Here is a 14921-nt window from a genome sequence, read left to right as displayed (position 1 = left end):
GTCTGCATTTCAAATGTTTTGCATATATTTCTACCCCCAATATAGTTTATGTCTTTACCTGAGTATCACTTTTTCCCCACTGAACTTTGTTTTGAAGACAGAAATTTATTTGTCTTTCAAACTCCAAGGCACAGAATAATGCATGGAACAGAAAGACAGGTGAGTAAATGTTGAATGAATGAAGAATGAATGAATGAATAGGAAAAACAATAAAAAAAATCAGAAAAAAAAAGTTTAAAAATGAGCCAATGAGCATGTAATTTAAAAGAAGCTACCTGATGTAATAACCCAGTAGCATATATCATACTGCATTGCATTGTCATAATATTACTATAATATCACCTTACTTTATATTTTAGTGAAATACAATAGAATAGGAATTAGGTAGAGAGTCATGTGACTAAGAGTCTGCCCTCATGTTCCTAAACCAGCAACATTCCAAACTAATGTATGTGAACTTTTTCTTCTTCTTCTTCTTTTTTGGCTTAATTTTACAATGTTGTATTTGTATTTGGTAGGAAGATGAGTTGGAGTAGAGGATATAGCAGAAGAAGAGAAATAGAAATTCACAAGTAAACTGTAAGATATTACCTACTTTGGATATAATCTAATATTTTAAGGCATAGAACTTGGAAACTTCAGAGTTTCTTAGGTTGGGCAAATGATAATAAATGATAACAAATAATACTTCATTTAATGTATGGAATTACTGTATTGTTTAAATAAGAATGTATTTGGTAATAAGGCCATTTAAAATCATAAAATTTTATTCAAGGGTTAACTTTTTTCCACTATTAAAATTTGGCTTATGAAAAAGAGTCATTATTCTGAAATTTCTCACTCTTCAAATTCTCAAATTACTTTCATGAGTAACATGTACATTCTTCTGGCTAACTTGGATTGAAATTTTAACAAAATTAAGTGAGAACAATAATACTGGTCTTATCAAGAGAAAAAAATAGGTCAGTGACCAAAGTAACATAAAAGTTATTGATATAAAAATCTCATTTTCCACCTACAAATATACACAGCATCCTCTTTTGTTTATGTGACAAATGCAAAGAGTAGAATAATCCAGTTCCTTTTTACGAATATGGCAAATGAAGGTCTCTTTCTTTCATTGGCTGTGAAGTTGGCATAATTCAGGGTAGCTACATTTAGCACCTCATTAGTAACTACCAGCTAATTATTGGCCTGTGTACTTAGGTATTGGCAGATGCCTGACAAGGAACTTAATGAATTTTTCATTAGTCTTTCTGTGAGAAGCTTCAGAAGAAAATATTTCTGAAGGAAAAATTCTCTTACTTTCCTTTTCTCCCCTTTTGAGCCTCAAGATATTTTCTAAGTCAAATTAAAACAAAAAAACATTAAGCTGGATTATTTTTCAGCCAAATACTTTGTTCCTTAAAACATTTTGTACAATTTCTCTCTGATATACAAGTTCTTCTACCTAAAGACACTACCATGACTGAAGGATACTTTGTTCATATGCATTTAATTTTGTATTGTTTTTCAGAAGATTAGTTGCCTATACATTGTACACTTTTAAAACAATAACCAGAGGGTGTAATCGATAGTTTTTAATGAACCTAACATTTTTAAGTAGTTTTTGACACACAAACATAAAAGGCTCAACTAAAATATATGTAAGTATTTTACACCATGGTATATTTTTAAACATTTACCTATGAAACAAAAATTTCTGTAATTTTGTTGTATAGTTAAAATTTAGCTCAAATTAATACATCTGCAACAACCTTGTGCTCTTTATGAATGCTAAAATTGCGCAGGTTCATGGTTATATAGTTAATTGCCACAAAAAAAGTTTTTCAATTATATCTTCTGAGAGTTAAGCAGAACATTTTATTTGATTCTTTGGGTGAGATTTAACTTCTGAACGCAAAGTATGATTTTAATTTTTCAATATTACTTTTGCTTTAATTAAAATCCTAAAGTAATCTCAAATTCTTCACTCAAATTGCATTTTTATAAATATTTTATCTCTATAATTGGAATGTCAACACTTAAATAAATGATTCATCCAAATATACTCATCATACCTCAATGCTCTTATCCTTAAGAAAGCATCTTTAAAAACTTTGTTGGCATTTTTTATTTAAAAGGTTGTATTTGATTACATATCAACTCAGAGAAATTAAGGTAAAATTCAAAGTGGTGTGGCCTCAGCACCTTTTACATTTCTTGGTTTGTTTGTTTGCTTTTTCCTTTTGAAACTCAGGGTCTTCATACTTCTCAGGACTTCACACTGGAATGTTTTCATGGTCTCAACTGACTTTTGACAAAAAGCTTTTCTTCTTTCCTTAGCCTTCCTTTAGGAGTTCTGTGATAATCTTAATACCAGAGAAGAAATCAATCTGTTGGGATAGGCCATTCTAACAGGTTGACTTTATTTGGTAATACCCTGTAGAAGTTATATTTTATGCAATATTTAGAAATGAAAACACTTGACAGTAAAGGGAAAATTAGGTCACCAAAAATAATAAAGAATCATTTTACTTCTTTATTCAGTAAAATATAAGCTTAAAAAGCTTGTGCATTTAAAATATTTGAGGGTAATTTGGATCCTTTGTAGTTTCCACTATATCCATATCATATTTATCCATATTTCATTCATTGTCTAATATATAGACATGAATGCTGTGAAAATACTTTGTGTGCAACCAGAGACTTGAAAAATTTGTGCTCTATATTTATAGTATGAAATGAATGGCATTCTTCCATCATATATAACTAATTAGAATAAATAAATAATTTTAAAAAAATTATATTTACTCAGGTTTTAAAAGGAAAACTGATATTCTAACAGATTACAATATAACTTCATATTTAGAAGTAAATATTCTGTTATTCCAAATCAGCTAAGATACATGAATATATTAATTTATAAAACTAGCACCCATTTACTACAAATTTAGGAAAAATAATTTGAAAAAGCATGAATCAAATTGTTTATGTATAAATTATATAACTTCTGATAAATATACAATTCTAATTTATTTATACTTTCATAAACAATTATAATAATGAAACCTTAAATTAAGGAATGTATTTGATGGGAGAGAGCATATAAAAGAAATACATATTTCTAAAGGAACATTTTATGCACTGGTAAAATAATGACTCATGTATACTGCCAACCTTTGTGTCTATGAGATCCATCCATGTTGCTAAATTCAATGTGGTTTTCATCAGCCCAGTAGAGTCTTTGGTTGACATAATCTATTGTTAGTGCCATAGGTCTAGCAATCTTTGTTTCTATGACAACACTTTGATTGGTCCCATCCATTCCGACTCGGCCAATGTGAGGATACTCACAGCAGTCAATCCAATACAAATACCTAGGAAAGAAAATCAATAGCCATTTTGTTTACAGAACTCTGGAAGTAAAACATCACATGATATTTCACTTTTTTTGCTCTGTTATTCCTAAATTAATTTTTGAATTATAGGTCTCTGAATTATCTCTCTGTATTATAGATCTCACAGAAATCCTTCAATGTAAATTTTTTCTTGTGAATTTTTAAACTAATCACATAGAATGGTTTAAAATATTCACTTAATTTATACATTTCTCTTAAAAATATTATATATAGAATAAGATATTTTACAAGTGTAATGTATTATAGATGTCCCAAATTAACAAATGTACATTTCAAAAAGACATCTACAACATTGGAGAAATTTCTATCTAAATCTGTGTTTACTTCTATGTTTGTATGTATGTATACATCTATACACCAATCTGTTACTTTGGTTTCTCATAGGTCAAAAATTCAAAAAACCAATAGAAGGATGCATTTCATTCATTTGAATATGCATTGTCAATGTGGTAGCCCCTAGCCAGTGACTGTTAAAGTTTGAACTGTACTTAATCAAATAAACTATATTGTATCAAATAATATTTAATGAACTAGGTTCTTCCTCATGCTAGGTATATACTATATGTCCAATGACAATGCATATATCGTGGGTATTCTATATAATGGCAAAGATGAAGAGCCTATCACCATAGAAAGTTCTATAGGAGAGCACTGATTTAAATTATGCTATTACAAGCTCCACAGTAGGACATTCCATGCATGGCAGGGGCAATAAAGTAAAAGTAATATTAATATTATTGATACTAATTAGGATAAGTTAAATATAAATATTGCATTCCATAAAATACAAATAGCTGACATATCATTGAGAAATTTCATTGTTTTTCAGCTTTTCCCTTAAGGTAAGAAAAGTCACTCTATTTGATTATATAGATTTTGGTACCAGGGATTGAATTGAGGGGCACTCAACCACTGAGCCACATCCCCAGACCTATTTTGTATTTTATTTAGAGACAGGGTCTCACTGAGTTGCTTAGCACCTCACAGTTTCTGAGGCTGGCTTTGAACTCATGACCCTCCTGTCTCAGCCTCCGGAGCAGCTGGGATTACGGGCAGGTGCCACTGTGCTCAGCTCTTATTTTTTTTTTTAAAAGACAGCATATGTCAGTGAAATATGTATTCTAGAAAAACACACATGCATTCTTTTCTACAATGGATTTATGGAGGAGCACCTTTCCTTCTAAAGAAGAGATAATGTCAGATACAAAATAAAAAAATCAGAAAAAAGTCATAATGAAAAGTAGTTTATCTTATTGAAATAAATCAGGATATTCCTACTTGCCTTACTGAGCCTGAATCTTGGGAGTACTGATATATTAATTGTTTTTCCCACTAAATGTGATATGCTTACATCAATATCTCTCTAAAGGGTTATATACAATTAGACTTATTTGTCCTTTCACACATAATTTTTTTTTAACAAATGGGCATAAATGAATAAAATATAAATGTTTACATGTAACATTAAAAATTCCACATTGTTTTAATTGGAGATATGCTTCCTATTTGTATTCAGCTATAACCTCTACATATTTTTGCCCCTACAATTAAAATATCTTAGAGATGAAAAGAGAGATTTCTATATTAGATGATTTCAACAAAAATGTTGGAAATTGTTGGATGTGAATAATAATGCTTTTGAGTCCTTTAGGTAAATTGTAAGTTTCGAATAGTCTAATTTCCACAGGAGTTCAGTTCTTAATTTTAATCTGCATTATGAACTTTATCTGCTTAGTATCATCATATCAGCCAAGATAATAAGAATAGAAAAAGTATGTGTTATAGAGTCCCACATCTGATACAGTACTCTCAAGTGTGGTGGGAGGCCCATAGCTGCATCTTCTCTCTGATATTTGAGCCCTTCATTATTTATTTAGCCCCAATATCCTCCAATTTACTATCAAAATGTGAGAAATTCAGCTCTAGCCTATTTTTTTTTTTTAATTATGATCTCACATTTTTTATTTCTGTGCTTTCATATCATTTGCCTGGCCCGATGACTCTTCAATTATAAATATATCTTCATGAAGATGTAATTCATATTGCCCCCTCTGCTCTCCACAAATTATTCCTTGATTAGTGTTAGTTCACATTTTCAAGGTAGGTTAAAAGATCAAGTATATTTGAGAAGTGTTTTGTAGGATTCCTCAGAACCCTTATGCTAATGGCATTGTGATTCTCTAAGAGGAGCTGCAGGATCTCTTGTTAATCAGATAGTTTGGAGTCATACATCTATTTTCTTAGAAAACTCATAGAATTGTTGTACTGGGGAAATTGTGCTTTAGTCACTCCTGGTCTACAGAATCTCCTTTCTTTGTTACAAGTGTCACTGAACCACACATGATGATATAGGTTCTCATGACTCATAATCAGAGAACTGTATCCTAAGAGTCAGTGATGGAACATTTCTGATAAATTCCAAAGCTATGCTTAATTAAGCAGATAGACAAATTTGTTTTGAATAATGATTGACAGAGACCATTTTATATAGCAGATAATTCTAAGTACTAGGGAGATGGAGGTAGACACTTTTGCCTTTAAAGATCTTTCTGTGGATTCAGTAGAGGCATATTTTTTTTAAAAGCATGAAAATTAAATAAAAATTAAAACACATGAAGATAGAACTATTTTACTACGGAATTACAAAACATGGAGGTAAATTTTACCTCGAAGGAGGGAGGCATTTCTAAGATGGCTTGTGCTCATTATCAGTCTCTTAATGAAAATCTTATTTTTTAAACTAGCTTAGAAATTCCATAAAAGTAATGATCTCTCTGTTAGATTTTAGGAAAGTGTAAAATTTAGGATTTCATTTTGGCTTTGTATGAAATCCTAAATTTTACATTACCTGCCTGTAATCCCAGTAGCTCTGGAGGCTGAGGCAGGAAGATCGCAAGTTTGAAGCCTGCCTCAGCAACTTAGTGAGGCCCTAAGCAACTTTGCTATATCCTGGCTCAAAATAAATAAAGAATGGCTCAGTGGTTAAGCACCTCTGGGTTCAATGTCTGGTACCAAAAAAAAAAAAAAAAAAAGATTTAATTTTGCAACAATTATTAAAAATTATGTATGTCATTTAAGGACTTCACTGATAAATGTACTGATCAAGTGAGACCCTAAGAGGTTATGTGCTTTTTTGATTATGATAGCACTATAACTGGAGTAAGTATTCATTTCTGTAGTAAGTTATTTACTTTTAGACTAGCTTCTTTTCTAACAACATTATGTAGAGTCATCAGTCATTAAATCCCAGATACAGATTACCTGAATTCAAATCCCAGATCCTCCTATTATTAGCTGTGTGAACCTGGAAGCTTTAGTTATCTCCCCTGATCTTAGATTTATTCAAATACCAAAGAGTCAATAATAGTTTTTTTTTTAATAGAGTCTTTTTGAGGATTAAATGAGAAGATGAATAAAACAAACTCATATTTTTAAAATTTTTAAATTTTTTTTAGCTGCAGATGGACACAATATCTTTATTCATTTATTTATTTTTACATTGTACTGAGGATTGAACCTAATGCTTCACATGTATGAGGCAAGAACTATCCCTGAGTCACAGCCCCAGCCCCCAAACTTAGAATTTTAATGAGCACATAGCAAATGTTTAGCAAATAATACCTAGTATTGTTTAAACTACTTTGGATATGAATATATGCATTGATTAATTTTTTGGTTTAATAATACTAAGTTTCCTGTAGCCTCCAGATTTCATGTACATTATTACATGATTTAGATGGATTTTATATATGTTACTACTTACATATTTGCCAGTTTAAGTACTCATCAGTCAGAAGAATATTATGAAAATATTCCACAACATGGGAACAAAGTATAATTTAACTGAATAAAATATCAATATTCATAATAATTTATTATCTATTTCAGTAAGAGATAGCTAACTTCTAATGGCGAAATATCACTTCTTTTCAAAAAAAGTCTCACTGTTTTTTTTTCCAAATATGTGAATAAGTCTACATTAAACAAAATGATAATTTTGCTCTGTAAACTACAACCCCTAAATAACTACCTTTGTGAAAAAAATTGTTGTAAATAATTAAAGAAAAAAAATAAGACATCAGTGAAAATGTTGAAAGAAGAGCTCAAATTCTATCTAGATAATATGCAATATTTACTCAAGACCATGTGAGAAAAAACTCAGCTCCAAATAGTACCTATTGTGTAAGTTATAACCAAGTATAAACATATAAAAGAATATCTGCTCGTAACCATAACAACAGGCTTCTGGATTCTGAGGTTGTCTTTTATAGTTGAACATAATACATTATTTTTCTTTAAAATGAATTAAGTAGAAGTCTTCTCACAGCTTATATTTTTTCAAATCAGGCAATAAATTTAGAGAAGCTTCTTCCACTTGCAATTATTTCTAATCTGAATTATAAAATTAATCATTTCTATTCATTCCCTATGAATTTTACCCAAATATAGGAATATTGAAATCAGCTGTGAATAAAAATTTAAAAATTGGTGGAAAATATTTTTTGTGTCTGTAAAGTTTGATGAAATATTTTTGTGCTTCCCTGCAAAAATAATAAACTGAATTTTCATCCTGGTATGCTTTTCATTCTCTCACAATGAAAGTTCCCTTATGACTTCTCTTTGAAACATGCAGGTTATTTACATATCAATGTACCAGTTTGAGCATAGGAGCAGGTGCAGTGTCCCTGTAGCTATAACCCCATTCTCTGTGTAACTCCAGTTACCCATTTATTATTTTCGTCAATAGTGAATTTAACAGTCTCTATGGTAGGTAAAAACAATGATTAAAATATGGTTTCTGTGTTAAGCTACTTATTTTCTAAATGGAGAGATAAGACATTTACACTAAAAATAGTCCTATAATGTTAAGTGTTCAATATGTGGTGGTCACTTAGGCACATTTTAGGAATGTTTCTGCTGGTGAGAAAATTATATTTCTGCTGATCTTAGAAAAGTAGTATTCTGCTTGGAGAAATAATAAGAACTAGTATAAACTAAGATATAGACCATAAAATATGCCTTTCTAAATTTGTTTGATTATTACCTTTATTGACAATAAGGGATACAGATACCAAGTATTTAAAATATCTTTCACATTTTTTTTGTCCTTCACATTTTTATTAATATATATTCAAATTCAAATTAGGGTCTACTATTATTTTCTTTAGATTTGCTGACAGGTTTTTTAGGAAAAGAAATTCATGAAAAACATCTTTTAAAATAAGACCTGAGGCTACGGTTATAGCTCAGTGGTAAAGCTCTGCATAGTATATCCAATCCCAGCACAGCAACAAAAATAAATTCATAAATGAATAAATAAATAAATAAATAAACACTATATGTATTTTTAAAATCCATGCTTATAATAATTTAGGCAGTTTTCTCCATTTTTAAAAGCTCACATCATCTATATTCTAGGTTTTTTAAATGACTTTTAAATAACTATTGTTAAAATGGAAAAAAAAAAATAAGAGAATTGTGGTTCTTTCTTTTCTCTCTTGTTTAGGGAGCAAAACATGTTCATGGTCCAAGATCATTTTGTTATAGGGAAACTCTAAAGAGATATAGTAAGAAAAAAAAATATGCAATCAATGACTGAAAACTGAGTTGAACCTGCAGCTCAATAACTTTTTAATTAAATGATTCTAAGACAATTAGCCAGTTGAAAATTCTTAAACACACTATAAGGGAAGTAATAAAAACAATCATGTCTTTCTAGAGATTCTTCATAAATAGTACGTGCATCTACAGTAATAAAGATAAAAATCTCCTAACTCATTAAATGCTAAAAATATATTTATTTTCATTTTCATTGTCTTTATATGAGAACTTTCAATCCCAATAGGTTTATAAAATGGTCATTTTCCTTTCTGGAATCTGCCACTTAATTCTGGAAAATTACTCCTCTATTTACCAATGTGCCCAAGCCAGGTGTCTTTAAAGTTTCATTTGCTGTCATTCTGTTATGTTTTTTGTGTTGTGACTTATTCTTGATTCTCTTTTACTCTGTAAAGTGAACCAGTTCCACACCTCTATAGTTGTGGAATATGTTCCAATCCTATGAGTTCCTTGTAATTGACTGGATATAATATGCTCTTTTCTGTTTCTTTGTGTTCCTACGAAGCCTGTTCTTTCTGCCAGAAACATCTTCTGCTTTGAAGTGCACCATATAACTTTGCTACTTATTAGTCTAGTTCTGTTAACTAGGCACATTCACTTTAATATAAATTCTAAGATATAGATAGCATATCCTGAAATATAATTCATATTGGTCTTTTACTATGATAACCTAATGTGACAGCTTAATAATTAGAAAAGATAAAATTATGTTCAACATAGTTATAATATTATATCCTCCATTCTATTTTAAAATGCCTATACATATTTTTCATAAATAATTATTTTTACAACTATTTAATGTAAATTATTTAATTACCTCAAAATTATTATAAATTTAAAAACTCATTCATAAATTAGACTGGATAACAGGATAATTAGAATAAATTTGTGAAAAAAAATTTAGATTACAAATGAGCTAATATGTAATAACCAAGAAGATGATCCATCTGTCTACCTGTATCTTCTTACTGTTTTTAGTAACTATTACATAATAATTGATTGTTATAATTGGCATATAATTTAAAAAATATAGAAAGGAACCCCAAGATATGGCCTAACAGCTTATTTGTTTCATTACATTAGACATTCCAGTGATCATTAAGTAAATCCTTGTCTTATCCCTGATACCAAATATCAGGACAGGAAACAACTCTCTGGGAAATGGGGGTCAATAGTATTGGCATATTCAAACTATATGCAAATCACAGTGTACTCTTACAGTCAGATGTTTTTATTAAATAATCTTACAATTTAAGCTCTCACTCTGAAGCTGGATTGTACCTTTTTTTTTTTTTTTTTTTTTTTTTTTTTTTACAGTGGAGACATTTTCAGCCTCATGCTCATCTCATAAGAGGCTAAAATCCAGGTTGCTTTTTACCTCACTCTGGGCAACTAGGAAAACAGCATGAACAAAAGTGTGCCACTAAATTATGGCTATTAAAAAAGGTGGCTTTAATTGTTTTGTAAAAATATCCAATTTTTAGCAATGCTTTGCTTATAATACGGCAAATTGCATATTTTAATCCAAATATTATCCAAAAAATAAAATCAAGGGAGTCTTTTATAACATCTACAATAATTGAGTACTTCTGCTGTTTAATGGATGAGTTTAAGTTGACAACTTAAGGCTGCTTTCAGTTTATGGAGTATTCTCTTCTTACAACACAAACTGGAAGAAATAAAATATAAAACTACATTCAGCTGCATTCACTAGGCTAGGATACAGTTTTTGCTTCATAAACAGGAAATTCTATAAGACAACTATTATGTAACAGGCAATGTTTCTTTCATTAGAAAGTCAAGCATCTGATATGGTATGAAAAGAGAAGCTATGCCAGTTATATTGATTTTAGAAAAAAAAAGATAAGTGTTTGAACATTCAAAATAGTTTGTGGAACAATAGTAGTAGAATTAAAATATTCATGTTTATGAATTGATACAGATGATAGCCAAATTTAATACATTTGGCTATTATTTTCTGAAACATTGATAGAAGCAGATTTTCATGTCTCTGTTTCAGAGACATACTATTTTAATACAGTGAGACACTTTTGAAATTTCTTTTGCATGGCAAATAAAATATTTTAAAAGACAACAAAACAATTAAATATATATATATATATATATATATATATATATATATATATATATAGTGAAAATGTGCCCATTACCTTGGATATTCGACTGCATTCACAGCATAATTCTTCTTTTAATGGGTATTGCTTTTACCCAAATTGATGTTTTAAATTAACCTATAAAAGGTTCTATTGCCAATTATAAACTTGAGGAACCAAAAAAACAGAGATACCATATAACAACAGGAAGCAAAATCTAACTGCTACAAACAGCATGACAAATGGCAATTATTAGATATAACATAGTTTGTGAAATTAATTTACAGTAAAACATTACAAACACTAGTGTTTTCATAATACTTGCTACTATAAATATGTCCTATTTTAAAATGTCAAACTTTCTATAAATTTGTTATTTTAACAAATGCATTGGGTAGGTAGAACTTCTACAAAGATCATCTTGGAGTATGTAATCACTTTAAATTATAGTATAAAAAATGAAAAGGTATGTATTCTCTTCCTACAAACACAACATAATTGAATGTGACAGATAATGGTCATAATCTATAGAACTCTAGAAATCATACACCAGACAGCTTTGACACTTTAATGTGCATTCATTCCTCATCTGAAATTTCCAGGTTGCTGTCCTTGAACCTTGCAATGACTTTTCATCATCCGCACACTAAAATGCAAATGATACACAGCTCCACATGTACCTTTCCCATTATTCTCACTTTCTTTTCCTCTTGAATGCATTTGATGATTCATTTTGTCATTTATTACCCATGAATACTGCTTATATCTCCTGTTACAAAGCAGTGCAGGGATTACATTGTTAATATTTGTGAACACCACCAACATTGCAGCATTTGATTCAAAAGTTTGTTTTTCACTTGTCTTTTTTCAAGATTTAAATTAACTAAAATTAATGAAATATGTATGTTTTATTCTTTTCCACAGCAAATGTACTGATAAGTTAGGAAAAAAAAAAAAAAAGTTACAAACCCAGCTCGAGGATCTAAAGACAGGTCCCTGGGAAACTTCAGCCTTTTGCTAACGAGTATAGTAGGGTATAAGCCATTGAGTTTGGATACTTCAATCATCCTTTTTTCTGTGTCAGACCAATAGAGGTTTTTTCCAATCCAGTCAACAGCAAGTGCATTGGGGACAGCTGTATTATGCACTACCTAATAAAATAAGAATTTAAAAACTAGAATGAAAACTGAGTAATCACTTCATTATTTTTACTGATACAGATATCTATTTAAAACATGAGAAATGTAATTTAGATAAGAAAAAACAATTGACCACAAGACAAATACTTACTTGTTTGAGAGAAATTACTTAATATCTAATCACCCTCTGAAATTAGAAGCAATCCTAATAAAAAAAAATTAAACGGAAATAAAAATGTATTGACAGATGTACAACTGGTTTTCACATTTTCATTGGAGCTTATGTACTCAATCTCTTAAACTAGGGAACAAAAATATATCACAAACATATAGGAGAAATTATTGATATTATTAATTTTTAACAGGTTCTGTGCTATTATCCGTAGTATTCACCACTCTTCCAATTGCTCTTGCCCTCTTAAAAATAACTACAGCAAGAGATGAGAATGTGCACAAAATATTTGATCCTAGATAAAAGGGAAATAAAAATGTTTATACAACTGCTCTTACCAATTATAACACATGATAACATCAAATATATTAAGGATATAGGCTTTCTGTTCAAAAATCTGATGTGATAGGACAGAGGGGTGGGAGGAAAAGAAAGGGGCAGGGGATTAGCAAGGATGGTGGAATGTGATAGACATCATTATCCAAAGTACATGTATAAAGACACGAATTGGTGTCAACATACTTTATATACAACCAGTGATATTAAAAATTGTGCTGAATATGTGTAATGAGAATTGTAATGCATTCTGCTGTCATTATTTTTTTAAATCAATAAAAAAAGAATATTGAAAAAAATAAAATAAAATACTGAGTTTAAAAAATCTGGTGTTATATAAAATTTCTAGTGAAATCTTCACCCGATGACAGGTGTTTCGAAGTTCTCAGTGCTTTCAAACTATGTGAGAAACAAGTGAATCTTGGAGCTGCAGAGAAACCAATGGTTGTGTAATTAAATATAAGAAAATACTAAATTTTATACTCATTAATTTCCCTAATGCCATCAATAATAAATTTGCAAAGCGGCAATGTGAATATTTGCAACAATTAATGATATCAATCTTCTGTGTTGATTTGGAAAATTGACATGGCTGCTATTTAACTGAATCTCAGTAAATTAGTAATCTCATGGGACAAAAACATGGATTTATTAACTTGTTATGATTAAAATAATAGAGTATTATTAGCATGGCAGTAGAAACAACATACTTTAAATATATTGAAGTATCTTCAAAAACTAAAAAATGTAATAAAAACTTTTAATTTCTTGTAAGACTAAATGGTCAACTTTAACTAATGTAACATTCATAAAATTTTAATACAATTGTCAAAATTAAATTATAAGATAAAAAATCTGCTAATTTGATCGATATATCCACTCAATCTGCTAGAATCAATCTGTTATCACTATCATATACTGATATTTCATTTTATGAACCATTATTAAATAGTTATCCTGATTAAGTTGAAATATTCCTCTGTATATGAACACTTTAAGATTTCATGAATATTTTAATATTGATTGCTTTTAAACGTTTGGTGATATTATTAATGACTACAAAAAAGTTAAAATAATTGAAGTCTCATCTACTTAAATTTACAACTTATTTATAGTATATTTTGTTGCAAATATATAGTACTTATAATTGATTTTAAAACTCAGAAAAGTCATAAAACAGAAAAGTCATATCAAATAGTTCATAATAAGAAAGTTATATTTATTTAATCTTGATGCTATCAAATCAGAACATTCATGATTTTACACATATCACATGCATGCAGTTTTTCCATCTATAGTAGGTTAATTTTAATAATGCTACAACTTCAATCAATACTCTGATATTTATTTTTTTAAATTAAAATGGCAATATCAACTTCCCCTTGTATTTAAATCAACATGAGTGAATCTTAAGCATAAATCATCCAAGCTAAAGATATCCATCACATTTTCTAGGGATGTGGACTGGTTTCTAAATTTTATTTTCTTAATTTTATTTTTATGGTATTGTAAATAATTGCATTATAATAAAACATAAGGATAAAAATGCTCTTATTTCATATTTAAAGCAATTATTAAATTACACAGTAAAATTGAAATGAGGGTAAGACAAACTAAAAGTCAAATCATTTACATCAAAGAACATATCCCTATTATAATCAATCATAGCAATAAAATATTCAGCACTCTTATTACTGTAATATTTAATTACCTTAACGTCACTTCCATTTAAACACATTCTATTTATGCGGCTTCCATTAGGTCTGCTAGAATCAATCCAATAGATGAATTCTTCTCTATAATCAAAGTCTATAGCAATAACATTGTTTAATCCCTAAAAAAAAAAGAAAAAAATATTTCTAATAACAAGTCATAAAAAAGTATTTATAAATATTTAGGAGTTCATGAGAATCATTATCTCCCATTGATTCTCAAGTTATTAAAATAAATAACATTAGTTACCATTATTATTAAGATCAGTCAGCATATATTTATAATTTCACCATAGTATGTGCTTTAAAATCTGTATAATTTATTTAAAAATATTTTCCAAATAGGATACAACATTATTGGAATGTTTATAGGAGTTTAGATAGCCAGGAAGGTGGGAAAAATAATTTAAAAAGGCATTTCTTAATGT

The 14921-nt window shown here is 29.2% G+C and overlaps 1 protein-coding gene across 1 annotated transcript in view; it reads right to left on the bottom strand.

The window, feature by feature from the left end:
• Lrp1b (LDL receptor related protein 1B) overlaps positions 1-14921 on the bottom strand; it is a 1566902-nt gene that overhangs the window by 216770 nt on the left and 1335211 nt on the right. Inside the window, exons 58-60 of the mRNA XM_077110319.1 lie at positions 14493-14615; positions 12104-12285; positions 3160-3359 (exon numbers count right to left, since the gene is read on the bottom strand). Of these exons, the coding sequence (XP_076966434.1) occupies positions 3160-3359; positions 12104-12285; positions 14493-14615 (505 nt within the window). The remainder of the gene's footprint in view (positions 1-3159; positions 3360-12103; positions 12286-14492; positions 14616-14921) is intronic.

Source organism: Callospermophilus lateralis, chromosome 9 (assembly GCF_048772815.1).
Source record: "Callospermophilus lateralis isolate mCalLat2 chromosome 9, mCalLat2.hap1, whole genome shotgun sequence".
In the NCBI taxonomy this organism is placed as follows: domain Eukaryota; kingdom Metazoa; phylum Chordata; class Mammalia; order Rodentia; family Sciuridae; genus Callospermophilus; species Callospermophilus lateralis.
The sequence above is the reverse complement of the archived record's forward strand: the minus strand, read 5'-3'. Positions and strand labels throughout refer to the sequence as shown.